At 44.6% G+C, this 26930-nt stretch overlaps 1 protein-coding gene across 1 annotated transcript in view; it reads left to right on the plus strand.

Moving 5' to 3' along the window:
* UVRAG (UV radiation resistance associated) overlaps positions 1-26930 on the plus strand; it is a 356076-nt gene that overhangs the window by 102841 nt on the left and 226305 nt on the right. The window contains exons 4-6 of the mRNA XM_086933865.1: positions 7969-8130; positions 16294-16368; positions 16700-16785. Of these exons, the coding sequence (XP_086789991.1) occupies positions 7969-8130; positions 16294-16368; positions 16700-16785 (323 nt within the window). The remainder of the gene's footprint in view (positions 1-7968; positions 8131-16293; positions 16369-16699; positions 16786-26930) is intronic.

Raw genomic sequence — 26930 nt, forward strand, 5'->3', positions numbered from 1 at the left:
TGCGTTGGAGTTTTCCTCAAACTGGATACTATAGTTTCATTCATCATTTCAGAATTCAGAATTGAGAGTTCAGGATCTTGCTCCTCACTGGATTTCTCAGTAATGTTTAGTGTGGTATGAAACAGCGGGGTATCTGAAATATCATTAAGTGAAGCTCTAGAAATCCCTGAGTAAATCTCAGTACTTAAGTCCCCATTTCCTTCCTCCGAGATTATAACCATGTTGCCAGATACCTCTTGGTTTAGGGGTAATGCACTCGAGCTAGGGTCAGTTGATAGATCCATAGGCTTGTTCGGTTTTAAGCTTAAGTCACTGCTTAGGTTGTCTTCTTGTATTTTACTAAGTTGACTTTTCAGCTCGTCAGGACTTGCCCCTGAGAGTCTTAGGGCCATGTTCTTTACCCCACCTTTCGCCTCTATCCATCTTCTCAGAGGGCTGTTGTCTATTAACCGAGTTTTTTTGCTTTCTGCCATTTCTTTCCCTGTTGTTTTTAGTAGGAGAATTTTTTGTTTAGTCTTGACCTTTCTCTTGGTTTTCCTCGATAGCAGTTTTTTGTTAACTATTGCTTTGGAGGCCTCATTATGCCCTTCTTCTTCAGGTTCTGTTAACTCCTCGTAGTCAATATTTGAATCTTCATCTGATTTAGCCTCAGATTCAATCACCCCCTCTTTCACCTTCTCTTTCTCCTTTGAATTGATCTTTTCAGTCAGTGCTGATGCCGTGTTATTAACCTTAAGGTGTACAGAGCCTCCTGCTTGGTCTTGTACTGTGTGCAGAGGGCTATTTATTAAGTCACTCTCTGCTGCAACCTCCACATTTTTACCAATTTCATTTGTCCTAACCAGCTTTATCTCACTGGCTTCTTTCAATGCTAAACATGTAGGCCCTTTATCCATATAAAGTTTATCTGACCCTTTCTTGCCTCCTCGTGTCTCAGTAGCAAGCCCATTATCCTTAATTGCCTGTGGAGTAGTTTTTCCTGACAAAGTCTCTCCGTTTTTGTTACCTGGCACTGTGGGCACTGTGGACACCATAGGTACAGCAAGTTCTTTATCTACCATTATCCCATTGGATTCATCCCTGTTTTTTTCACCTTTGTCGTTGCTACTCCTCTTTTGTTTGTCTGTGACTTGTATCTCTATTATATCTGAAGCCACATTGACTTCGCTACAGACACTAGCACCTCCCTTTGTATCCACAGGTTTTAAATGCTCAGGGTGCTGTTTGAGTTTAACAGAGTTCTTAATCTCATTTTTATCCCCCACCACCGTTACCCCTGTAGCCACTGCAGTCATAGTACCTGAGAGTGCTTTTTTCACTGTCCGAGCAGTCTTCCTGGATCTGGTCTGGCGCATTGAGATTAGTTCATGTGTTGTAGTCGTTTCCACTGTTTCTGTCAGTTTCAGCTGCTTTGGCCGTGTATTCAGGGAAGACCTCAGGTGTGCACTTTGCTGAACCGAGGCTGGGAACGCCCAGCCGACTGAGAGGTTAGAGAGCGGCGATAAGCGAGTGAAGCTCGCTACATGAATCCAGGAGCGAAGCAATTTCCTGCCTCCCTGCTGCAACAGTTTCCAGAGCATCGGCCCCCGTCAAAACCCGGTCTTCAACCGGATTCCAGCCGTTCCTCACGTTCTTCTCGTTAGAAAGGTTCAGGTAAGCGAGCGCTTCGTTTTCTTCGCTTTCTCCCTTCCCCAAAACGCCGAGCACATCAGCCCCTTGCCGAAAGCACCGAACTCCAGCCAGTCGCCTGCTGATTTTAACAGCGAGTACACGGGCGCCTTTAAACTTTCTTTTCCTTCATCCTTGTATTAGATTTAAAAAGCGTAGCTTTGCTCATTTAAGGCAAACATAGTGAGTTACCGCTGCAGACCACACATACACGTCCTCACTCGGCGGTGCTCAGCCCGCCATCTTGGCTCCTCCCTCCCGAGTCTCATCTCTAATCGATTTATCTGTCCTTTATATTGCTCTTTCCACTTTTGTTTACATCATTTGTCCCTGGGTCAGCACCTTAACTAACCCTGCCGGCGGTTCTACCATTGTACCCTCCTCCTCTCATTCACCAATATTTTGAGTGTCATTTCTACCCCTGTGCCCTTGACCTATGCCAGACATCTGCCACCTCAATGCAGCTCTCAGTACAGTCTGGGATCTCTCTGTGCGTCTCTTTCTCACAGTCACTGTAACCCGGTCATGCTACCCAAGTCAGCTTTTCCCTTGTGTACCAGCTCTTGTACTCTTCTCCATTCTGCTCACCAGCAGTGCCTGTTCTCTTTCCTTCTGTTTTGTCAACCTTCCCCAGTGTGCCTCAGTGTCAGTTCTGTGTTCCATGGCTAGTTCCTGTCACTGATGCTAGTACTGCTGAATGCAAACCCTCTTCCCTGCTGGGGTGGAGGAGGTCTATGGGTGGGAGATGACGTAGGACTAGAAATAGCCAAGCAGTACTCTAATACGCAGGAGTAACTAGGGACTATCAAGTAAGTTATTCCCACGAATCGCCCTAGATATGTGCATGCTCATTGTTTTTACATACTAAACCCTGGAACTGTGGCATTATGTAGTAGTGAAGTATCACATTACTTGGCACGGTTGATACATTTATGCAGCTAGAAAAAGCAAATTATTTGCAGTAAAGCGGCACAATCTGTGGCACTGTTATTTAGTTATTTTAACAACTGATAATCATGTTTGGGCAAAGCTGCACCTCAGTACCAGTTTATCCCTTCAATACAGCAATCTGCAACTGAAAGGAATACAGTTAGCCATCACAAAAAGGGTCTGTCACTTTGCTGAACCATGTGTGACACTTCTTGATTAGTAACTTTTGATCTAGAATTACATTTGTTTGGTGAAATCTGCAAAGTATGCAGCAGATGGTTGATATTATGCAAATGTGGCAAATCAATAATTAGGCAATATATGCAAATATCTTATACAAATTGCACACAAACAAATGTCACCCAAACAAGGTGGTTGGTGGTTGGTGTAAGTAGGTAGTGGGGGTTGTCTGTCCTGAAGAATCGCTATTGATCCAGTTAGGGCACACTAGAGTCGAAAAACCTTTTGACTTGCATATCATGAAGGGGCATAAACAACCCTCTTGATTTTAAGTTGTCATAGAGTAACTTCAGTGAAATAAATGGTGTACTATAGGACAGTTTTAATCACCCAGACACCATCCATCCTGAACAACACCTGTGCCTTTATAGCTGCAAAACTGACTGCACAAGTAGTTCTTCCACCTTTCCCACAGAGAATCGCCAAAAGAGCTCCTAACAAGCTTAAGCCCAACACAGCGAACATCCTTTATCAGGGGTCAAGACCGAAAACTCTGATGAAGCATGCCATTGAAGACGGTAGGGGTTGTGCTCTCTCTAAACCGCAAGTTTCGTCTTGGAAGGATCAAAATATACCACCTCCCATGCACAGGAAATATTGACCTCGCAGGATTCTTGTCTGAAAGTATGCCCTCCATACTGATTATGTGGCTCTCTGTCATCTTTATCCATGGTTAATCCTTGGGCTCTAGTGTTCATCTGGTCAGTGTAGCCTTCTTCCACCTCAGAGCTTGTTTCCGTCACGACTGATGCTGGAGTTTAGTGGTAACTTTCATTTTGACGTATTTCCTCAGCAAATAAAAGTTTGATATCAAGAGTTGGATAGATTTTGCTGAAGACTTCATTCAGATAAAATACCAGCATCATTCCATCCTCCCAAATAAATCGCAGTTTAAGATGGTCTACTGAGAATTGGAATCTAGAAAACATATTGAATGTCGGTGGAAAAAATATTAGTTGCCTTAGAATGTTATTTTTAATGTTTGTATCTTTCATAAAGTCACGCGCACTCACTAAACACTAACTGCTGAAGGCAGGAATTAGGCAGTCTTCCGCCCATTGGCTGAACAATCCAAGTGGGTGGATTGTACAAAGAAATGCAGCTTGGTGTAGGGATATTAAATGTATTCTAAGAACACACAGTTCTCAGTTAAAGGATGCTCTCTATCTTCACTATGTGCAGGATCCTCAGAACACTGGTTTTAAAATATAATTTTTTATAAGAAAAAAATCTGAACATAAATTAAAACGTGTATAAAAGAAATGTTTTACTTTTATTTTCTCTCGCTCTGTCCCTCAAGCTGACACTGCTCCTTTAAGAACTCCAGGCGCTGCCAAACCTTCATTTAATGCAGTGAATGGTGAGATAGGCAGATCGTTATTTTCCAGCTCACAGAGAAGGGTATCTTAAACATTTCTGTCTTTCTAATGCATATTGTGGACTGAAAACCTTGTATGGGTGAGGGAGGTGTTTACTCTTAAGTCTTTGGTAAGCTACTTTCTTATGTTTTTTTTTGTTTTTTTCCATTGAGATAAGGACTTAATTCTTGCTTTTCCTCAAGACATTTGCTCACCTTAGCGTCACTCTTCATGCCAGATCTCTTTGATAAGTGCCCTTCTCGGGGGAGAGGAGGGTTAGGGAGTCGTGGAAGGTTGAGCACAACGTTTGCGTGTGACTTCCAGACATACTCAGTGCTAAATATGTCCATATAGGAGGTTCAGGGGCAGTGAGGGAATGCACCGGCAACCTAATCGGAAAGCAGTTAGCCCTGCACCTTCTCAATCCACCAGCCCCAGCAGGTTGATAGAGGCATCACCCTCGCCATTTGCTCTTTTTATCACCATGTCTGACTCCCCTCGATGCCCCAGACTTCCGCACAAAATGTGCATTTGCTACCTCAGGTAATACCGAGACATTCAACTTAAAGTTAAAGCATTCTGCCTCAAAGCATTCCGCATCTAGGAATTGTTCAAATTTAACATTTAAATCCCTATTGATGCTGACAGCCTTGGGGTGCAGCAAAGGGAGGCCCAACTGTATAGGGGTGCTCTCCACGGATTAGTGAAGAGGGTAAAATCTAGAGGAGAATGACTAACTTCATCTGTTCGTCGAAACCAGAACCCTTGGCTGAGATCCTGCCAAGCATCACTATAGCAGATAACTTCCAGCATCCAGTGGGTTCCAAGCTGCTCCTGTGCCTCGTTCTAGATCAAGTAGCATTGTCTGCATGAGAAGGACAAGTTGAGAAGAACAAGAGGCACGATAGCAGACAGTGAGACGAATGTCCTAATAAAAAGAAGAATGAAAGGACAGGGGATTGCGAAAAAAACTGAAGTCTACAACTCTAATGCTCCTCTTCCTCCTGTTAATTCTCCTTGAAGATTCGTTATTCATCCTGCTTTATCCAAGTCTGACTCGAGAAGATGGATGATGAGCGCCATATCATCTAGTACCCCGAAGCCCTTGCCTCATAGTGAGTTTTTTGTAGATGATGTAGTATGATGGCCAACATCGCAGCAAAGTCACAAATGTATGGGGCCTCCATTATTTGAGACATTGTTACTGGAACTAAAGCTAGTGTCTGCGCTGCTAGAAGTAATCATGAGCTCCTAATTACATCTCCCATAAAAGCAGTAGGAAGTTGCATCTTTCTTTCTTAGAGAAATTTTCCTCCAGGAAACGGTTGGAAGAACGTGGGCAGAGCCACGTGTCCAAACAACGCAAGTGCAACCACTCTTGCCTTAACCACCCATATATGCCTTAACCATGCATAAGCGTGGTTATTGCAGTGCGCGTTCAGTACCCCTGATGGTATAAGACTTGGAACCCTGAGTAAAACGGTCCCTTTCTGACATCATAGGTTAGGGTGCGCCTTAGCGTGTGCATACCGCCATGGTCTCCGGTCCTGACGAAAGCTTGGCAATTAGCATTCAAAGGCTGAAACATGTAGACCCAACTTCTTAACTCTGGATGTGCCTAATCAATTTACTAAGGCATAACATCCACCACATATGTTTAACCTGGCCTTACTCTCTACCTAATAAAAATTACTTTAGGAAGCAGTAAGTCCATTTTAATTTCACTTTATGCACCTTCACTTGTTACCGAAAAAAACCCGCTCCACTGTAATCAGGTGTTGTAGCTCACCGGAGAGGCACTCGGCCTCTCTGGTGGGAGCCCAATTATGAAGCATGTCACCAACTAGGTTGGTGAGTGAGGGCTCTTTTTAAAAAACATGAGTGACCCTTGTTGAAAGCCTTTTGAGTTTCTAGCTTCACTCTTTTGTTGTTTATTTGATATTATTTGTTAGAATACTAAACACCCAAGGCAGAATAAAATTTTACAACATTAATACTAAAGAGGTGTGCGATAAATTTGCCAAAAGCTACCCCCGGAAGACTGAAAATCAGTGAATTCCTCCTTCACAGTTGCGGTTACAAATCCTGTCTGCAAAATATCCAGATATAGGAGATGGATATAAGATCAGCGTGGAGCCAACAAATGGTTTATTACTCCGCCCATTACTCTCTTGTAAATATTGAGACAAAACGATGAGCAGAGGATTCTAGGAAAGTAGAATTTGGCAGGAAAAGATTGCAGACTGCCAGAAAGACCAAGCATGGATTTGTAATGCATGTCAAATCCTGAATGTTTTTCAAGCAGGTGGATTCAGTATTAGGATGTACCACAAGGTCGGGGCGTTGTGAGGAAAGGTGTTTAGGCAGATACTAGGTCTGGCATGGAACTGAAGTGAATAGCAAATTCTTAATACCGTCCAAGAATTTGATAGACACATGCTTCTTTTCTCTTGATGCCAATTTTGGCTTTGAATTTACATAGATGGCGGGATTTTCCTTTCCCTTTCATTACACATCTTTAGATTAACCGTAGAACCTTTTGTTTTAGCTTTAAATTTAGACACTGGAAAGTTTTCCTTTTGGGAAATGATATCCCTGCCGCCATTTGTACTTGGATTCCGGGGTGCTGCTCCTGTAATGAAATATAGGGCTGAAGGAGGGGTGGGGGTGGAAGAGTGCATGGCCATTTATGTGGGAAGGTCCTCTACTGCACCTTACATATGTTTATAAAAGTCAATTGTTCATCATTCTTTTAAGTCTTTTAATTCTTTACTGCTGTTTTTATTTCTGCTTTGTGAAGAAAACTGTGCTCAAAATATTCACTGGGAAATGTCACCTATGAGGTGGACAAACTACCCACATCTATTTTTAAAAAAGTTTTTAAGTTTCATTGCCTGGCGTTAACTTATATTTTTCAGGCCTATAATGGTCGTTAGCTAAATTCCCACCATAAAATAGATTGACTTGTAAAATGGATCCATGGATTGTGTTTCTTTCTGGTACAAGTAAACTCCGAAAAGGAAACGCTCTGGGCCTGACTCACAAAGTTAAACTTACACACTTTTGTAAGATTAATACTTTTAGGTATTCAGAAACTACCTGTGAAATTTTATAAGTCTGCACTCCCTATACTGATGTGTGCAGAGATCTCCACCCTGATTGTGGAGTGTTCGGGAGAACTCCGTACACATAAGTAAGGATTGCGGAGTCATAAAACTCAGTGTGTAGTTTGGTGAATACCTAAAAGTAGTAAATTTATGCAAAATGAAAGTTTAATTTCGTGAAGCAAGCCCACGTGATTGGTATTCTGATAGTTATTAGACCTTTGTTTTGAGGTACTTTGTTGTTCTTCAAATGAAGCACGTACGTGTGTATTCAAAGTGCTCCATATTTGCCTCATTCACCTTTAAAAAATTCTTTGTTTTTATCATTTAAATGGTGCAACCCTTTTTTACAGTAATGCTGTCTCTACTCTTTGGATAGGAATGGAGTTGCTCAGTTGAAGAATGCATACTTTCCTTTAAGTCAAGATAGGCTTAACTTATTTTTATGTAGAATTCCAGTTATGTTTGCCCAAAATCAGATTCATGCCCTTCCTGGTTCAAATCTGGAGATATGTTTAAATACATTGTATTCCATTACAATATTTTAATTTCTGGTGTTTAATAATCATTGTATATTTCTTTTATTGTTTGGTGCTAGTAGTGTGTTTAATTTTTAGAATGTTCTAGGTTAACCTTATTTCCTATAATTTGTAATTTATAATTAACAGAATCCAACATGGAGGAGTCTTGATTTTGGGATTATACCCGACCGACTAGATACATCTGTGTCAAGTTTTGTGGTGAGGATCTGGGGAGGAAAAAACGAGGTGTATCGAATCCTGATTGAGTGGGAAGTAAATCTGGGTGGACTCAAATATTTGGGACAGCAGGTAATGTTATAATGAGTGAAAACATTTTTAAAAGAAATAATGGAGATAAGTGAACAGTGAAGGTGCAAGGACCTCTATTTTTTGTTTGCTAAATGTATGTTAGCTTCGTGTAACACACAAACCATTTCCGCTCCAAGTCATTGTGTTTTGTAGTATGTCCAAGTTTTGCATTTTACAGTATTTCTTTTATTTAGTCATTTGTATCCGAAGTAGTTTGTAAGGAGCGTTTTTGTTTCTTCTATACAAGGACACAGTATTACACTGTGTAATGCTGACCAGAAGCCTACTGCTCCTCAGTACTTGCCCACCATTTTCAGATTGTTTTTTCCTTGGTGAGTTTGAAGGTGAGCATGTGCTGCTGGAAAATTCGGAGCACTTCCTTTTATAATAGAAGAGCAATCGTTTGACCGTAAGAGGTCATGGCTGAAACATTACTGTTTTGGGGTCTATTATTCTCTCTGTTATTGTTCAACTGCCACAGCAAATTTGCAGCAAATAATGAGCATGGAGTTTGTCAATTATTTCTCCACTGTGATAAAAAAAATTAATAATGTTGCTACTTCGTTTGTATTTAGTCTTAAGATACAAAAAAAGGAAAACACAAAAATAATATTCGGCATATTACACCATGACTCAAATAGGAATAGTGCTCTGTGCCCGAACATAGACAATAGCAAGTCTATAGAAAAACGAGCTCAATTTCAAAAGTCGTTTGCGTTTCTGGCAGCACACACAGAGATATAAAGTCTGGTGTCCAAGCCGAAGCTGCTTTAACTAATATTGACTTGGTTCAAAGGTCTCATGCGAAGGTTTCAGGGTATGAACCCTGCTATAAGTGCTGCAAGTCAATGGCTTTATAGGATCCACATGACATTCAATCTTTTTACTGGTAAATCTGCTGCGAAGGAAGAATCTCCCAAAATGTCGTCCCACAAAAAATAGAATTAAGCGATAGGAAGGAGAAATGCTTTTCTTTTTGAGGAAACAATCCCATTCTCTTGTGACTGCACCATTCTCCAATATTATGCTCCTTCTCCTCATCTTAATGGCCAATTCTGAAGCTGCAGAGAATTCAGCCAGAATTCCATCTCTCATCTGCCAACACAGTTATGATCGGGCCTTCCGCCAGGCCACACTGAACATCATAAGGAGTGCTCCGATCTGATGCCTCCCACCTTTGTGCCTCCATATGCTGTGGTCTCAGGACCTAAAAAAAAGTCATGGACCACAAAGCCTTCTGCTATCTACCTAGCATCATCCAGGATGTCTCCAAGGATTTGGTCACAGTGCCATTATTGGCACCCCCTCGAACTCTACTGAAATAATCTAGCTGACAAAATGAAAAGACTAGAGCTTGCCTTGGTCCTGTGAAGGTGTGGCGGTATCTGACTTTTTCACCAATTGAAAGTCCGTCACAATAGAACACTAGTTATGTCATAAAGTTGATCTGCACGGGCTAAGCTCCTGCCTCCTTCCCTCTCCGTCGAGACCTGTCCTCTGTCTTTGGAACAAGTCTCAATTTTGCAGACAGAAGCCCTTGTCTTGCTGAACAAAGTGCCCAGACAGATAGTGTCCCTGGAAGAAAGGAGCATAATATTGTACTACTTTTACTTCTTGGTTCACGAGAAGGATGAAGATCAAAGGACCCATTCTAGTCCCATCCATGCTCTCTTTAAGCCAGGTTTTAATGGCCCTAAATGGAAGAGATTGGTGGTTATCCCTGGTCCCCGGGACACCTACTTTCATTTACCAGCAGTCACCGGTGTTCTCTGAGGTTTATCAAGTGTTATCTGCTGTTACTTTCGCTGTCTTGCATGCTCTCTCAATTCCTCTCTGCACATCTTGCTGGATCGCTTTGTAAACTAATGTTAGTTTGCAGTTACCACCCGTTATACTCCGGTAATGTGCTATGTGCAGAGTTGTGCTGAAGGTGCATGGCTCTTCATAAGGAGCTTATCCTGGGGAAAGGTTTCCAGACCAGTCTGAGTCCTGTGAATATTCTTAAGGTGAGGGATTAACAGTAATAGTATGTACCACATAACTGTCCTTACCAAAGGTAAGTAACTTTTACTTCTGGGTGTGCTGTGATCATTTGATACAATGTTTATAAAAGCCAATGTTTACCCACGTTTTGAAAACCACTCTAGATGACCTACAAGCTTTTATGGCAGATACACTGTGAAGCAGATGTGGAACACTTATGAGCTGTTTCAGTTGTCAGACCTTGAAGAAGCTACTTTTAGTAATGGCAAGAATCTGTGAAACTTGGAATCCATAACATTTCGTAAGGTTCCTATATGCTATTCCCCGAGACCCTAAACTCAAAACCAGTAGGAAGTTCCTGGTGTTGAGGATGGTGACGGCTAGACGGCGAATAGCAATCCATTGGCTAGCACCTCAGGGGCTGCAAATAGCGAGATGGAAGTCACACTTGAAGGAATGGGCATTGGCAGAGGAGGGGCACATGCGTAATACTAGAAGTGATGCCAAACTCCCGAAGGATCTCCAGGCATGGGGGTTAATGATCCAGGAGATAGGGGGAAGCTCCCTTAGTACTTCACAGACAGTGGAAACGGGAAATGGACGTGATGGAATGGAATCCCCCAGACGAGAGGAGAGATGAGGATACCCCTGACTGACTCCTTGTTAGCTAGACCTCTAGGTGGGTGGGCTGGGTAGGGGGGTTGGAGTGGGGGAGGAGGGTTCCAAGTTATAATGAGTATTGATGTCAATATTCTTACTGATTGTTGGTTTGGGTACTACTTCGGTGGACACCCACACTGGTTTAATAGCCTTTAATCGGGGATGGTATTGCTTCTTGTTCAGTGTGGTCCATGAGCTGTAATGGTTGTCATTTGTGAAGTATGCCTGACAAACTGCAATAAAGAAATATATAAAAAAGGTTCCTATTTGCTAGAAGCTGAGCATAGCCATAGAATTGAAGGCCGTGTCCTGATTTCACACCTGGTTTACTCCTTATGAAAAAAGTGAAGCTCTCATTTTGTCCTTAATATAAATGTGTTATGTCCAGCCAAGATATCGGAGTTACCACATTATTGTGACTGAGACAAAGCAGAGTGCATTCAAGAAGTATGACATTCACGAAGTGTGAAGAACCTGAGGTCTGTGAGGGCATTTTTATTATACGATTAATGCTTCACCCATTACTGGCTTTATTGACCATTCCCATGGGTGATACGCTAAGACTGTCCTCCCTCGGTCCTTCTATTTCTCTGGCTGTTTGTAATTAGTCAGATATAATGTACAAAAATATTAGTACTGATCCTACCTTAGTCACATGTCACCTTTCTCAAACTCCGTTATAGTGTCATCTGCAGAGCGCATACTACTGTGCAGCCTTATAGAGTAATACAAAGGTATTTCACCATCATAGCTGTGTCCACTGATGTGACTTTCTGGTGATAGAGTTTCATGATTTCAGTGCTTTTTCTGGGCTAAATGTTTCTCTTATCAAGAAGGAGCTTGATTATGGTAATGGCAAAAGACCTGAGAAAGTGACTTTGATTACTTATTGTGCAGCTAATAACAATTTGGAAATGTATATAGTAACCTGCTCAACTATGCAAAGGTTCAACCATTGTTTGGCTCGGTTTCGTTTCATTACGATAAATTAGTAGCAAAATATGCTTTACTCCCCGAAGACCCAAAACCTGCAGTCATACGTCTAAGGTAGGCCTCCGCCTATTTATTAATTAGTTTCATAGAGTGTGCAATTACCCGAGGGTGCCCCGGTGCTAGCAAACTAATACACTCTATTTACAGCAACTCTCATTCTCCGTGGCTCCTGCCAAAGCCTATGTAAACAAATAGGTTTTTAGAGCCCTGCGAAATGTTAAGATATTTATCGCTAGGCTTTACTCGCAGCAGTCTGTTCTGTGCCTGAACTGTAACCACAATAAAAAAACTCGTTCTCCCAGTTTTGCTGTTTGGTATTTAGGTACCGAGATCAGACAGCTGAAGGTCGAGCGAAGCAGTTTGGGAGAAATGTATTGTGTAATAATATTATATACATAAAAAGACTGTGTTACTGGGTAAAGGGCCTTATGAAACCAAAGGGCCTTGAACCGGCATCACATATGAACAGGGAGCCACTATAACTGCCCAAATAAAGACGAGACTTTGTCAGACTTACTCCTCCCAAAAATCAGCCTAGCTGCCTCTTTCGGTATACGTTGTAACCTCTTCATAATGTGATCTGGAAATCGAACATTGAGAGCAATAGTCCAGTCTGCTGAAAATCAGGACTTGCACCGACAGCTGACAAGAGTGTTGAGAAATAAAAGGGAGCATCTTCGTCAGTTCTTTCGGTTGCAGGAAGCATTTAGACATTAATTCATTAATCTGATACTCAAATGAGAGTTGGCTGCCAGATTATGAGCAGTGGATGGTGGTTCTAGACATTCTCCTAACGACTCAGGCAACCGCGTGGAGGACCAGATCAAGGGATTACAAAATATCAAAACCTCCCATTTTATCGGAACGTAGCCAGATAGAATTAAAATCCATCGAGCTGGCTTCCTTGATCAAACCGCTTTTGAACTTCTCCTGGAGTTTGGAAATGTTGCCCTCCATACGGATGATTATTTGGGTGTCTTCCGCATAGCTATAAAATTGAAAGCCAAAAGTCAATCAGTTCTGCCAGGGGAGCAACTTGTATATTAATAAGAGAGCGAGTGAGAGCAGGCGCCTGATGAACACCAGGGCATATCTTTACAATCTGATGTAAAAGTTACTATCTGAACTGTTAGTTGTATTTTCCAGATAGGATTCAAACCATCTGAATGCCTTTTCTCTCAGGCTAATAGCAAATAGCATTTTCAGTAAAATAGCATGAGAAATCTTATTGAATCCTACCCTTACTCTTAGACTTCATGTTGTGCCCACCATCATGATTCTGTTGCCTTTCTTCATAGTCCATGGTAGTGTAGAATAACATCACTGCTGTGTTCTAGGTGAACATTGAGGAGTGGACCCTATCTACTTTTTCTTCGTAATCATTCCCCACATGTAGTAATAAAGAATGTACAGGCAGGCAGCAAATTCCCAGCAGGAAACATTTAGCAGAAATGGATCCTATGTTTTGGAATGAATCTTGGGTTCTTTTAGCCCCTCCCCTCCCCCCCGTAGGAATGGATTGGTGTGAGTAGTTCCCTTGTGTTCCATCCCATTTTAGTAATCCACCAAGTTGTTCAGTTCAGTCTAGATGAATGCTTGTCTTTGTAATGTGTTTTTTAGTGAAATAGTCAAGAACCCATGCCAGGAACCTCAAAATAATCATCAACAGCAAACTGGTCATGAGTGCACAAGTCAACGTCGGCAGAAGATGCTGAGGAAGATCTTCATATTGCTCCCAATTAATTCCTGAAGAACTGTCACTCATGCCCTTATCACCAGCAATTTAGACCAGGGGAACACCCTGTACGCTGGGATCACCAAGCCGCCCACTACAAGACTATAAACCATCTAGTACTCATCATCCAGACTCACCCTGAACCTCGCACTTGGAACTCTCATCATTCCACACCTCGGGGAGCTCCGCTGGCTCCCAGTACAGAAATGCGCTCATTTCAAACTCCTTACACAAAGCACTACACAACTTTGCACCGACCTCCCTGAACAGTCTAATTTCCTTTCACCATCTACCCAGACACCTCCATTCTCCAGAACTCCTGCTCTTACACATCCCACGCATACACAGAACCTGATCAGGTGGACGGGCTTCCTTTTACATTGCTTCTAAAGGGTGAAACAGCCTTCCATTACAGATCAGCGCCTCCGCCGCTGTTCTTGAATTCCGCAAGTAGCTGAAGACCTGGGTTTTCAATTAATCAACCTACCATAGGCATGGCTAGGCACACCGACTTGCAAGGCGCCAAGAAATCCTCACAGGTGTTTGGGTGCTTTACAAAATACACCTAGCATAATATGTCAGATGGACTTTTCTGGAACCTTATCACTTCTTGGAGGAGTAGGATCTTGGTCCTTAAACAACCACTTCATCTCCACTGTATCTAGATGCAAAGTAATGCATTTTGCATATGCATATTCTGAGAGGAGTTGAGGCCTTGTAGGTCACAAAAATAATGTTACTCAGCAATGTGACAAGTTCATTGTGAGTTCTATCCAACTGACGAAGAGAAACATCCAGCGAGATAAAAGGTTCTAAATGTGTTTGACATGTAATGACCTGTGCTAGAGGGACATTTAAAGAATATTATTATTATTAATATTTGGAGTCTTATATAGCGCATGGTTACCCTCGGGCATCCCAGCGCTCGTTCATAACTCAGAGGAATAGGGCTGAGAAAAGACACTATTAGGCGGGAAATAGGTGGGTCTTAAGCAACTTTCGGAACCGAATAATACCGGTCTCTGTTCGTAAATTCAAGGGCAACGCATTCCATAACTTGGCCACATTCACCGAGAATCTTCTCCCACCCGTCCGGGCTCTTTTAACTCTGGCCACTTGTACCAGGTATTTGTGGTCCGAGCAAAGTGCTCTGGTAGCCTCATAGCGGAGCACCATATTATGCAGGATGGGAGGGCCTTTCCCTCTCAGGATTTTATGAGTCGTACAGAGAGATTTAAATTTTATCCTCTCCCGTGCTGGGAGCCAATGCAGTGCTTTTAATGCTGGTTTTGCTGATTGTCTCCTAGGAATATTCAACAGCAGCCTTGCTGCCGCGTTCTGCACTTGTTGAAGTTTAGTGAGCGTTGCCTCCGGAGCGCCCAAAAACAGCGCATTGCTGTAGTCCAACCTCGAGACAATCAGCCCCTGTATAAGGAGTTTCCTGGAGGTCGGAGGGAGAAGGGGTAAAATCTTGCGGGCCGATCGAAGCAAGGCAAAACAGACTCCGGCAGTTTTCTTTGCATGGGTCTTGAAAGACAAATTTTGTTCAAGCCACACGCCCAAACCTTTAATCTGTTTTTTGGGGATTGGAGGATCGCCAAGGCAAGTCGGCCAGCTACCTGGCGGTAACGAAGGCCCCGCATGTCCCAACAACATCAGCTCTGTTTTAGAGCCGTTCAATTTTAATGCTGAGTTTCCCATCCAAGTATACACCATGGACAAGCAGGAGTGCAAGAGGTCAGGATGGTCCCCCAATTGGAAGAGGGGCACCACCAGCTGGGTATCATCAGCATAGCTGATTATTTTGATACCCAGTGGTGCCACCACATCCTCTAATGGTGCCATATAGACATTGAACAATGTGGGGCTCAGGGAGGAGCCCTGAGGCACACCACATTGAGGGGGGATGGGGGCAGATTGAGCACTACCTTCCCAGACTTGGTAGGTTCGTTGGTGAAGAAACGACGCGAGCCACTTCAAGGCCATTCCAGTCAGGCCCACTTCTGACAGTCGATGGAGCAGCACCTGATGGTTTACGATCAAGGTAGATTATTAGTAGGTCCAGAACTTGTCTTCTGAAATGGCAAGTGGTTTAAGAGAGGCAACCCATTGGGAGCGTCTCAAAAATTTAAACGCGAACACGTTTCTGGAGGGAAGGATCGAGGAAGGTGGAATATAATCGGATTGCTACAGGATATTTACTAAGTTGATTGTTTCTCAGTGCAGCAGTCCTCCTAGACCATGAGGTCCGAATACGAACTGCTGTGGGGCAGAGTCTGGGAATGTGTGGGACAGTTTTATACGAGACTTAATGGAGGCAAAACCGTACGTACTATCTAGGCCGAGAGATACCCGTAGTTGATCATTGGTAACTAGAACTCAAGCGAAACGCACATAACCATGTAGCGATTAGGAAGCATGAATATGTTTTCTGTTTTCAGGTTGGATAGTTGCTATAGTTTCTACAGTTTTATGCCTACAATGGGCGTGTGCACAAATTCCTGTGGAGTTTCCTACAATTTGATCAAATACAATATTAGTAGTACTAGACCAAAATTACTCGATAATCTGTTCTACCTTCTTTTCCAACCACCTAATTCGCTTCCTTTGTCGCCTCGCTCTTCCACCAGGTGTTCTCACTTGATTTTTGGGTGGGCTTGTGTATGTAAACAATTTGTTTGAGTGTTATTTTTTTATCTTAAGGTACTGCTCATCTGAAAAGCCATTAACTTGGCTGTTTCCATAATCTGTCTATGTGATGTAAATTGTTTTTTTTATTAATTCTGTTTTAGATTCGAGCTAGAAACCCAAATGAGATCATATTTGGATTAAATGATGGCTACTATGGTGCCCCATTTGAAACAAAGGTAAATTCTCTGGTTCTCTGACAGTATTTATATTTTATTATTTAATAAGTAATTATTTTAGAGAGAGTGCCCATTATCACTCTTGCAAGTAATCTAGCTTCCTTATTCCATGTTCGCAATAGGTATCATCTCAGATTGCTTGAATGGTCTGTGGTTTAGTTTTATGTGTTTTTATTTTTCTACGTTCTTTTGGCTACATAACTTTCTGTTAAACGTTTATATGTTTGACTTATAATTGAACAAACTCCGAGAATTAAATACAATTATTTTTAAATGCTCAGTGCTCAGTGCTTTTGTAATTAATATGCTAATGTTATTGTGTCTCCCTAAGGATTCTGCCAACACACTGAACCACAACCTTCTCCAGGTGGATCACAACTGTGTGCGAAAGTCCTACGATGTGAAGGATTTACTTAGGTGAATTGTCAATGTCAAACATTATTTGGGCATTGTATGAAAATAATATGTATAATAAATTCATACTGTAATGTTTGTCCCCAGGGCTTTAAGTGGGCCGGGTCTGAGCAGCGGCAGTTTTTCAAAGGGGGGCTTGAAACTGGTCTCGATCGGGCTCTGTTTTGTGTCCTGGCACAGGTGGTCCTTTTTTTCCAGACTGCAGAGACAGCAGGCACATCATGTGCGCTTGTTCACATTGCTCCCTGCTCAGGAGTAAAGAAGTTACGGCATGACGTCATACCTGGTGAACGTTGTAGGGGAGGGAAATCCTTTAAAGAGTATTTTCTTCCTGGATTTCCCTTCTCTTTTTGAAACTCAGGAGCAGCAACATTGTCGTGGTGTCACCAGGGCTTTAAGTGGAAGCGTTTTCTGTATATATACTAGCAATAGTTGCTGCTTATTTAGCTTATGCAACTAACAACCATTGACCAAGCCAATAGTCCTGAATTTTTGTAGGTATGTTGTTACTTGTTGTATCATATATCTGGATGCAATGGCAGAAACAGCAAAATATAAGGCAGCGGCACACTATGCTAAGCACAGATTTTTAGCTTACATGTTTAAGCCACGCCCCTTATCACATTGGCCACGCCCCTTTGAGGGACCCCCCCCAGTTTTTTCATCCCACTTAAAGCCCTGTTTGCCCTTAAAAACCTTTACCTACGTTATTGTACCAGGAATGCGGTAAAGTGGGACTGCTAGATCAATGCTCTCGGAGAGAACTAAGTGATTCTCAGATGAGCCCCTCTACTCAGTGTTCTTGTTCTGTAGATGAACAAGCACCTTCACCGGAGATTTGTGCGCAAATGTAAAAATGAGTAACTAGGCCATAATCGATGTAGTTTGAAAAGTTGAATTTATTTGTGAACTAGCCTCCTAGCGTGTGTTCAAAATAACCACATCTAATAATCGTGCCCTCCCAGGAAGACTTGCTTCCTTTCTGATATGCCCTCTTTTTGGAATATTTGTCAATTCACAGATTTTAGGAAAGATGCTCGTAACAGCATTATTCGTAACCGGATTCCTTGAGCAGAAAAGAACCCCGAGTCACACCTTGAAGGCAATGATGGGGTTGACTCGAATAGAAAACTGCATGAGGGCAAATATTTCTTGATGAATTTTCAGCAGACCATTAGTTTTCCTTTGTGAAGTCCAAGTTTCTCCCAAGAAAAACGTTTTGTTTTTTAAACCGGTAGGGGGTGTATATTACGCATGCGTGGATATTTTTAATGTTCAGTTGTGCTTTCAAACCTTTTTTCTCAGTTTTTTAGGTCTCGCTGTACCAGCGCATGCGCTGCTCTGCGAGAAATTTAGTGAGTGGCTTTTGAAAGTGCTACCAGAGGCTTTTGCTGGCCTCAAACTTGCGTTCATGCGTGCGTGCATGCGCGCTGCCGCCATGTTGGGTTTCTGCGGGTTTCGGTCAAGGCTCCGTATTTCCGAGGTGCGGCAGGCGTGGAGGCTTTTTCTATGGCGATTAACCTTGGGAGGCGTTTCTCACCTCTCGCTGTCATAGTGTGATGCAGGGTGTGCGCGAGACCATCCCCCGACCCATAATATAGGCCTGGTTATAGGTGCACAGGAAATGAGGGGACTCTGTGAGTCCTGTTCCTGGATCTTATTCGACTGCTTAAATTCGCTGCACAATAGTCTGTATAGGTACACTTTGGCATAACCAAGGACAAAAAATGAACCCCCAGCCCCTCTGCCTTTGGTATAATAAAACAGTTAGGATTGATGTGCGATAAACCCCTCTCACCCCTGGATCTGGTGCCACTGCAACTTCTACACTTTTGATAGCTATGACCCTATAGCTACCTGTAGAACTGCCAACTCACTCGACGTATGCGCTATCGGTGCTCTATTCCCACAGTCACCTGTGAAAGGGTGTTATTCCATAGTGAGATCTAGGGGCAAGGCCACTGGAATTATGTTATTATGCAGCCACTGCGTTTTTCAAATAATTTTGAATTTGCCACGTTTGCCACATAATCCATCATCTGCTGCATGCTTTGCTGATTTTAACAAAAAATAAAAATGTGTTGCCATGCAGTGGAAGGCCCTTCGGAATGGTTGACTAGTGTGCTTTATGTTGTTTAGTGATTTATGTAGGTCTTAAACTGGTGCCAGGGATGTGCAACCTATGCCCAGATGTGTTAACAAGTGTAATCATTAAAAAAAAGGGGACACGCAATCATTTGGCCTGGGACGGACTGCTGTTGTTCCACAGCGCTTTCACCGGGAGCCTGCTCATAATTGCTCATAATTGCTGCTAGCGGAACCCGCTTCGCGGGTCCCGCGTCGCCCTAGGACCTGGGCTGAAGACTTCCTTGCTGCAGGTCGGGACAGAGGGCTGCGAGCGACGGGGTGTGGACTCCGTTTCCCAGGAGCCCAAGGGAAACCCCGAGCCCGTGTCACCTGGGCTGCTCTCCCTCATCGTCCCGCCCCCTGCCTCTGGGTCGAGTTAAAGTGCCCCGCGAGGTCTTAGAACGCGGGACACGCAATCATTTGGCCTGGGACGGACTGCTGTTGTTCCACAGCGCTTTCACCGGGAGCCTGCTCATAATTGCTGCTAGCGGAACCCGCTTCGCGGGTCCCGCGTCGCCCTAGGACCTGGGCTGAAGACTTCCTTGCTGCAGGTCGGGACAGAGGGCTGCGAGCGACGGGGTGTGGACTCCGTTTCCCAGGAGCCCAAGGGAAACCCCGAGCCCGTGTCACCTGGGCTGCTCTCCCTCATCGTCCCGCCCCCTGCCTCTGGGTCGAGTTAAAGTGCCCCGCGAGGTCTTAGAACGCGGGACACGCAATCATTTGGCCTGGGACGGACTGCTGTTGTTCCACAGCGCTTTCACCGGGAGCCTGCTCATAATTGCTGCTAGCGGAACCCGCTTCGCGGGTCCCGCGTCGCCCTAGGACCTGGGCTGAAGACTTCCTTGCTGCAGGTCGGGACAGAGGGCTGCGAGCGACGGGGTGTGGACTCCGTTTCCCAGGAGCCCAAGGGAAACCCCGAGCCCGTGTCACCTGGGCTGCTCTCCCTCATCGTCCCGCCCCCTGCCTCTGGGTCGAGTTAAAGTGCCCCGCGAGGTCTTAGAACGCGGGACACGCAATCATTTGGCCTGGGACGGACTGCTGTTGTTCCACAGCGCTTTCACCGGGAGCCTGCTCATAATTGCTGCTAGCGGAACCCGCTTCGCGGGTCCCGCGTCGCCCTAGGACCTGGGCTGAAGACTTCCTTGCTGCAGGTCGGGACAGAGGGCTGCGAGCGACGGGGTGTGGACTCCGTTTCCCAGGAGCCCAAGGGAAACCCCGAGCCCGTGTCACCTGGGCTGCTCTCCCTCATCGTCCCGCCCCCTCACCTAACTGGAGGAAGCGGCCAATATCAACTGTAGAGCCCTGCTGCGCGGGAGCGCGCGGGAGCGCGCGGGGGCGCCCGGGGCGAAGCCCGGGCAAAGGGCGGGCCCTCTGAGGCCCTCGTAGGCCAGAGTAGGCCGGGCTGGGCCCACTCTCCAAAAAACCTTACTGTAGGATTGTGTTACAGGTTAGTTAATGGCTACTCTACCTGTTGGGGGATCACCTGGGAAGAAGGGCAAACTTCGCAATGGGTCACTAGACAATTACTTTCCCAAGGTACTGTCCGAGGGGGAGAAGGAATTGACCATGGCTGAACGCAGGGCTGAGCGGAGACGTTCAATCGAAAGCTTGAAAAACAGATCCCTTCTGGATTCTGCGTCTGTATCCGTGTTCACCGAGGGGGACTTAATTGACCTTGGGAGGGAAACCGTCAGTCAAGAAGGCTTCCCACTTTTACTGCGTGAATGTACATCTTCACCTGGTTTGTCCCTTGATCCTATAGTGATTGACCCCCCTACTCAGATCCCTGCTGCCCCCCTGAAGCCTAAATCACTGAAAGCCAAGCAACTAGTGGTTGCACAGATACACGGCCCACCACCAAATAAAAAAAGGAGGAAATTAAGGGCGGGAAAAGGCAAAGTTAAAATTTCCCATTTAGACTTTGGCAAAGGCCCTAAATTATCTTCACCGCATGTAAGGGCTACCATGGAAGTGGCAACTACTGTAAACCCCGAGGCATTACCAATGGTGGCTACTCCGCTCGTTGAGGTCCCCAATACAGTAGGTTTAGTTAACAGTCAGGGGCCCTTACTTATTAATTCATCGACTCCTCCTCCACCTGCAGGGGATCTCGAACTTTTACTGAGGTCTCTGTTGCTTCCCGTGATTGAGAGTCTTAGGAAAGTCGAAAATAGATTGGCCTTAGTAGAGGCTGCCTTAAATAGTATGGCCACGGTGACCAGGCCTCAGGGGAGTGGGGGAACACAACCTATACCTTGTACTGGGGTCTCGTCTACCGAGACTGTAAAACCCCCAGTAGTTACCCCCGCTGCTCTACTCCAGCCGTCTAAGCAGTCGTCTCAGCACCAGGGAAAGACGGCGCCTGCTACTCATAAAGAAAATCTTACAATGACCCCCATCATTTCTGTAGCTGGGAAAGAAGGTGGCGCCAAAAGGCCATTGACAAAGGCTCCCCCAGTAATTAGTAGTGAGAGAAAGGGGGAAGTGGGGCGTACTAGAGGTCCTTTAACTAGGGTACCTCAAGTGGAAATTCCACCCCAGGCGGTGCCCTATGTAGTAGTCATGACCGGGGTTCCTCCATTAGCAGACAATAAGAAGGAAGGTTATGGCCAATTGAAAAATAAAATAATCCATTGGCTGAGGACATTCAGGCCTATAGCCCCAAATCTGGATGGAGATATTGTACATGTTAGAAGGCTCCCGTGGTTGGGTAACACTAGGAAAGACATTGACGGGGATCTAGTGGTGGTCAATTTTAGAGACCCCCGTGCAGTGGACTACATTTTAAACTGGCCATATGCAGGAGGAGGAAACTCTATTATACCTAGGCCCTTAACCTACTTTTACCCGAGGTCGGTTCCTTACCCCCCCATACGTAGGGAAGAGTCCTTTGCCCCATGGCCCACGCAGTTTGGTTATAATAATACTCATCAGGTATTTGGCCAGCATCAGCTTTTCCCTAATGGTCAGTCTGGTTGGTCTACGGTTCCACAGAGCCATCACTCAAGCCACAATGGTGCAATGGAGCATCTTAGACCGTTCACCCCCTTAGATACTTTCAACAGGTTTTCGCAGCTCAGCGGTATGGAGGACTGCGACTGATGCTTACAGCCTATGGAGGAGGGAGGCGGTAGACAGGGAGTGGACCCCCAGCAAGGAGGAATTATTTGTGTCATTTCCCAGGAGGGCACCACAGAAGACCCTAATGTAATCCACTCGAGTATGCCCCATTTTGATGCCCCGGATATGTCTGGTATTGTTGATTGTGTTGAACCCGACAGGCAACTTTGTAACAGCCACCAATCTAGAGGTGTGGGAATGGAGCCGGGGGGGGTGATCACGGAAGGGTACTCTCTGGTGCACAAGGGTTCTAGGGTAATAAATCTGATTTCCTGGAACGTAGCTGGGCTAAAAAGGAAATTAGACATACCTGAATGGCATGAATTCATCGAGAAGTTCGATGTCTGCCTGTTCCAAGAAACTTGGTGTTTGATTCCGATTGATAAATCTGGCTACACAACCTTCTTTTCCCCAGCGATAAGTAGAGGGAAAGGTAGACCAGCAGGAGGTCTTATAGTCTGGATAAGAACTGACCTAGATTGGGACATGGCCTCTAATGACACCCAGTGTAATGATTTAATGCACCTTTCTTCCAAGGGCCATATAGAGGGGATGAGGCTTGAACTATTTAATGTGTACGCTAGAGGGGCTGTGGGGGATAATACATCAGTAACCATTTTGAGCCTTGATTCTGCTCTAGCTAATTGCCCTCCCTCAGCTAGAATTATGGTGGGTGGCGATTTTAATTGTACGTTCGAACCTCTTCTTGGTGATGACCCACTAGGTACTGAGGAGGACGACTCCAGGTGGTCTATCCCCCCCTTGACGGTACCCCCCATCCGGAAATGGTCTGCTAGGGCAATCCAACTGAATGCCCTCACTAGGGAGCACAAATTAAGAGCCCTTAATGGTAGGACCCAGTCTGATATATTAGGTGCAACAACTTTTAACAGGCTATCGGCCCCGTCCAGAATTGATTATATTCTAATGAGTATTAGTATGTGGAAGGACCTTATTGATATGGAGGTGGTACCCACCCAGGATAGCGATCATAATCCGCTTTGCTGCAAGTTTAAATGGGGAAAAACCAAAGAGAAAGGGACGATTGCACCGCTGAAACTAACCAAAGAGATCATCCCCTACGAAAGCAACCGTAGATTGAAGTGGGACAAGGCTCAGTTAAACGCAGACCAACTAGAGACCATTAAATTTAACATCGTTGCCCTGTATAGGGACTTGGAGGCAATGGAACGGGTGGTCGCTGGACCTCCGTACCTTTCTTTACAACTAGACTCTGCATATAAAGGCACGATAGATCAAGTGAGTCTTTATTTCACCTCTAAAGGGAAATCCCGTAGATCTATTAGGTCGCCCCCCATATCCAGCAACCCATGGTATTCTACGGACTGCAGGAGGAAGAGGAAAAGTTTGTCAGTTGCCTTGCTCTCAAAGAACCCTACTCTGGTTAGAGCGGCCAGGCGGGAGTACTTGAGAGCAATTGCTCTGGCAAAGCGTGAATGGGAGGAGGAGCACTGGAGGGAAATAACAGACGCCGTTAGCAGGAGGGACTCGACACTTTTTTGGGATCTAATTAATAGAGCTAGTCGGGGTAAATCCCAGCCATTAGCAACCCATATAACCTGTCAGCAATGGTTCAATCACTTTTCATCTCTGTATGGCGGCAGTGAAGATACATCTAGCCCCCTGGCTGCTTGTGGGGTGGGAGGGGATCCTCACGGGGAGACGGAGTGCTTATTTATGGCCTCCGAAGTAGTGGCAGCAATTAATCATCTGACGCCCAAAAAGGCAGCTGGGCCGGATGGGATCCCCGGGGACCTCTTGATTGCTGAACCTCTATCCTGGGCAAATCTAATAGCCACCATAATGAATTTGTTAGTAAAGGGACACCCCGTGCCAGGTTCATGGAAGATTGCCGAGGTGGTCACAGTGTACAAGAAGGGGGCAAGAGATGACCCTGCCAACTACCGACCGATTAGTCTGATAGACGTGGTCCAGAAAGTGGTTGGCAGGGTCATTATCGCCAGGGTGGGCGACTGGATGGAGGAGGAAGGCATTCTTTCTCATTTGCAGGCCGGATTTCGCCAGAGGGTGGGCACGATGGACCAGGTCTTCCGGCTGTTTGGGATCTATTGGAAGGCAGTTACCATCAAGAAGGGGAGCCTATATATGGCCTTCATAGATCTCAAAACAGCCTTCGACCTGGTCCCCCGTGCTAAACTTTGGGAGATTCTGGAAGGTATGGGCTTTCCTGGCCCACTCTTAAGATTAATTGTAAGACTCCACGAGGGGACATACGCTAGGATTAGATGGGGTACCCAGGGCCAACTGACAGACAGGATACCTGTGAGGAGTGGAGTCCGCCAAGGGTGTGTCATGGCTCCGACTCTCTTCTCCTTGTTTGTGAATGGAGTGGTGGACCATCTGAGAGGAGAGGAGACAGATGCCCCAACCCTGGCGGGGGAAAAGATTCAGACCCTACTCTTTGCTGATGACACCTTACTGATAGCTAAATCCCCGATAGGCCTGCACAAACTCTTGCAGCGTTTCGCCTCCTTCTGTACAGAGAGGGGCCTAACCATCAACACCACTAAAACCAAATTGATGGCCTTTTCACCCTCCAAAAATTTTAAAAACAACTTTCTGCTTAATGGGGCTCCCTTGGAGTTGGTCGAGGCATTCGACTATTTGGGGATCCGGCTAAATAGTCGAATGACCTGGAAGGATCACTTAGCGAAAATGCTATTGGGCCACAAAAGAGTGTCGGGTGTGATCTTACGAGAGCACCGGGCATCAATTAGCAAACCAGTCTCCCCGGTAATGGCCATCTACGATGGCCAGATACTCCCGTCTGCATTGTACGGCTCCGAACTATGGGGGTTCGACAATGTAAACGAGCTAACATTAGCAGAAAATAAGTTTTTTAGAGATGTGGTGGCACTCCCTGTTTCCACTCCGCTTATCCCTTTGCGACTAGACCTTGGTAGACGTGCCCTAAAGGATATAGTGAGGCTGCGACCATTGCTTTTTTGGGTTCGCCTGAGAAGGACTAAGGAGTTGGCCAAATATGCTGAAGTACTGGACGAGCTAATTTTACTCGACTCTGGGTGTAAAATTGGCTGGTTGAAAAATTTGAGGCTACTGGTCTCCCAATTGGGTTTGAGAGATATTTGGGAGTCTCAAGCGCCCCCGCCCAAAATGGTTATCAAGAAATTATATTGGGACTGGGTTCAGGCTGAAGCATTACGTGGTATATCAGGGGGTTCACTTACAGAGTCTTTTCTGGAGTGTAAGAGTGCAAGGAAACTTGAACCCTTCCTTGACTTGATAACTAAGCCTCTAGACAGGTCCCTCTTTTTAAAATTAAGGTATGGTACCCTCCCGGTACGCGAATTTACTTCAAAATGGTCCAACCAGGGCGGCCCTTCGCAATCTTGTCCCGGTTGTGCGGCCCCCAAAGAGTCTGTGGCCCATCTACTTTTTGCCTGCCCCGCGTATAAAGTGGCGCGGAAAAACTGGTTGAAACCAGTATGTAAAAGTCTGGGGATGAGGTGCCATCGCTCGGCATTACGAGTGATTACTTCAGATCTATCATCTACCCCATTGATATGCGGGGTGGCAAAGTTTTTAGGTAGTGCCTGGATCATTAGATTAAGATCTTTGGGAACGATTGCAAGGCCGCTACCCACCTTGAGTGGAGTTGTTTGAAGCTGTTAATTCAGAGTACCTGGAGTATCTTTTTATGTCTGTGGTTTTATTAATTATGTCAGTGTTGAGTCGTATTTTAAGTATGGTCAACCCTTGTTGCTGCTAGTATAACTTGATGGAATGTATTTTAAATGTATATTGTTGTCTTTTATGGTGATCAATTTACCGAATAAAGATTTATACTACTACTGTTAACAAGTGTAAAAAGGAAAAAAAATTCAAAAATACTATCACAAAATGTTCCATGTAAAGCCGCATAATTTGCCTTTTCTAGCCACATAATTTGGTAAACACTACTGCATAATGTTCCCTCCCCTGTCGCATAATTCCCGATGTCCTGCCACTAGGGGCCTTATGCACTATTTACTTATTGCAAAATATTAGTCGAAATATGCATCCACTATTTTAACCAACAGTAAAGATTTTTAAGCACCAATCGATGTACTAATGGGTCGTTTTTTACATATCCGAATATTAGTGCATTTTAATCTGAACTACCTCATGCATATTGATGAGGTAGGTCGCAAATTGTGATTCACTACAACTCATCGCCATCATAGGGATGGCGGCATGCTCGAGTGAGCAGATCACCATGTCTGTGATTGCTTTAAAAGAAAGCATTTTTTTTTTTAATTAAGCATTGTTTCCTTAAAGGAACAAGCATTGGAATAGCTGATAGGTCTCGCTTTTGGGACCATATAAGTATTAATTATGCAGCACAATATCCATGGTGCAACAACATCAACTGTTGCATAGCTAAACACTTATAAGGCCCCAAAGGCGAGACCTCCTATTGGCTATGCCAATGCTTGTCTCTATTGGAATTTTTTTACATCTATAAAACTCCTCAGTATTCCATAAATTTGGATGGGGGTGGTTTTATTTTAAGACCATTTTAGTCCGCGAATACACGGTTATCTCTTTACTTGGTACCTACAGTAACACTATAAATCATTGCATCGTTCTTTACAACGATGTTTTAAACGCGCGAGAGTTTACTGTGCATGATATTGTTACAACGGCCAGAAGATGTCGCTGTTGGGCCACGCAAAATTTTACATTGGCTCACTTGAAGACCCTTCAGTTGCTTGGTTCATGATGCCTTTGAAATGGACAGGAGTTTAGTTTCCTTTATCGGCTGTAGAAATAACGAAACTACAAGTATTTTTTTGCTGGCAACTAAGGAATGTTTGATATATTTACTGATATATGTACGTATTTGTTGAACGATGTTT

The sequence above is a fragment of the Lissotriton vulgaris genome, chromosome 8 (assembly GCF_964263255.1).
Source record: "Lissotriton vulgaris chromosome 8, aLisVul1.2, whole genome shotgun sequence".
In the NCBI taxonomy this organism is placed as follows: domain Eukaryota; kingdom Metazoa; phylum Chordata; class Amphibia; order Caudata; family Salamandridae; genus Lissotriton; species Lissotriton vulgaris.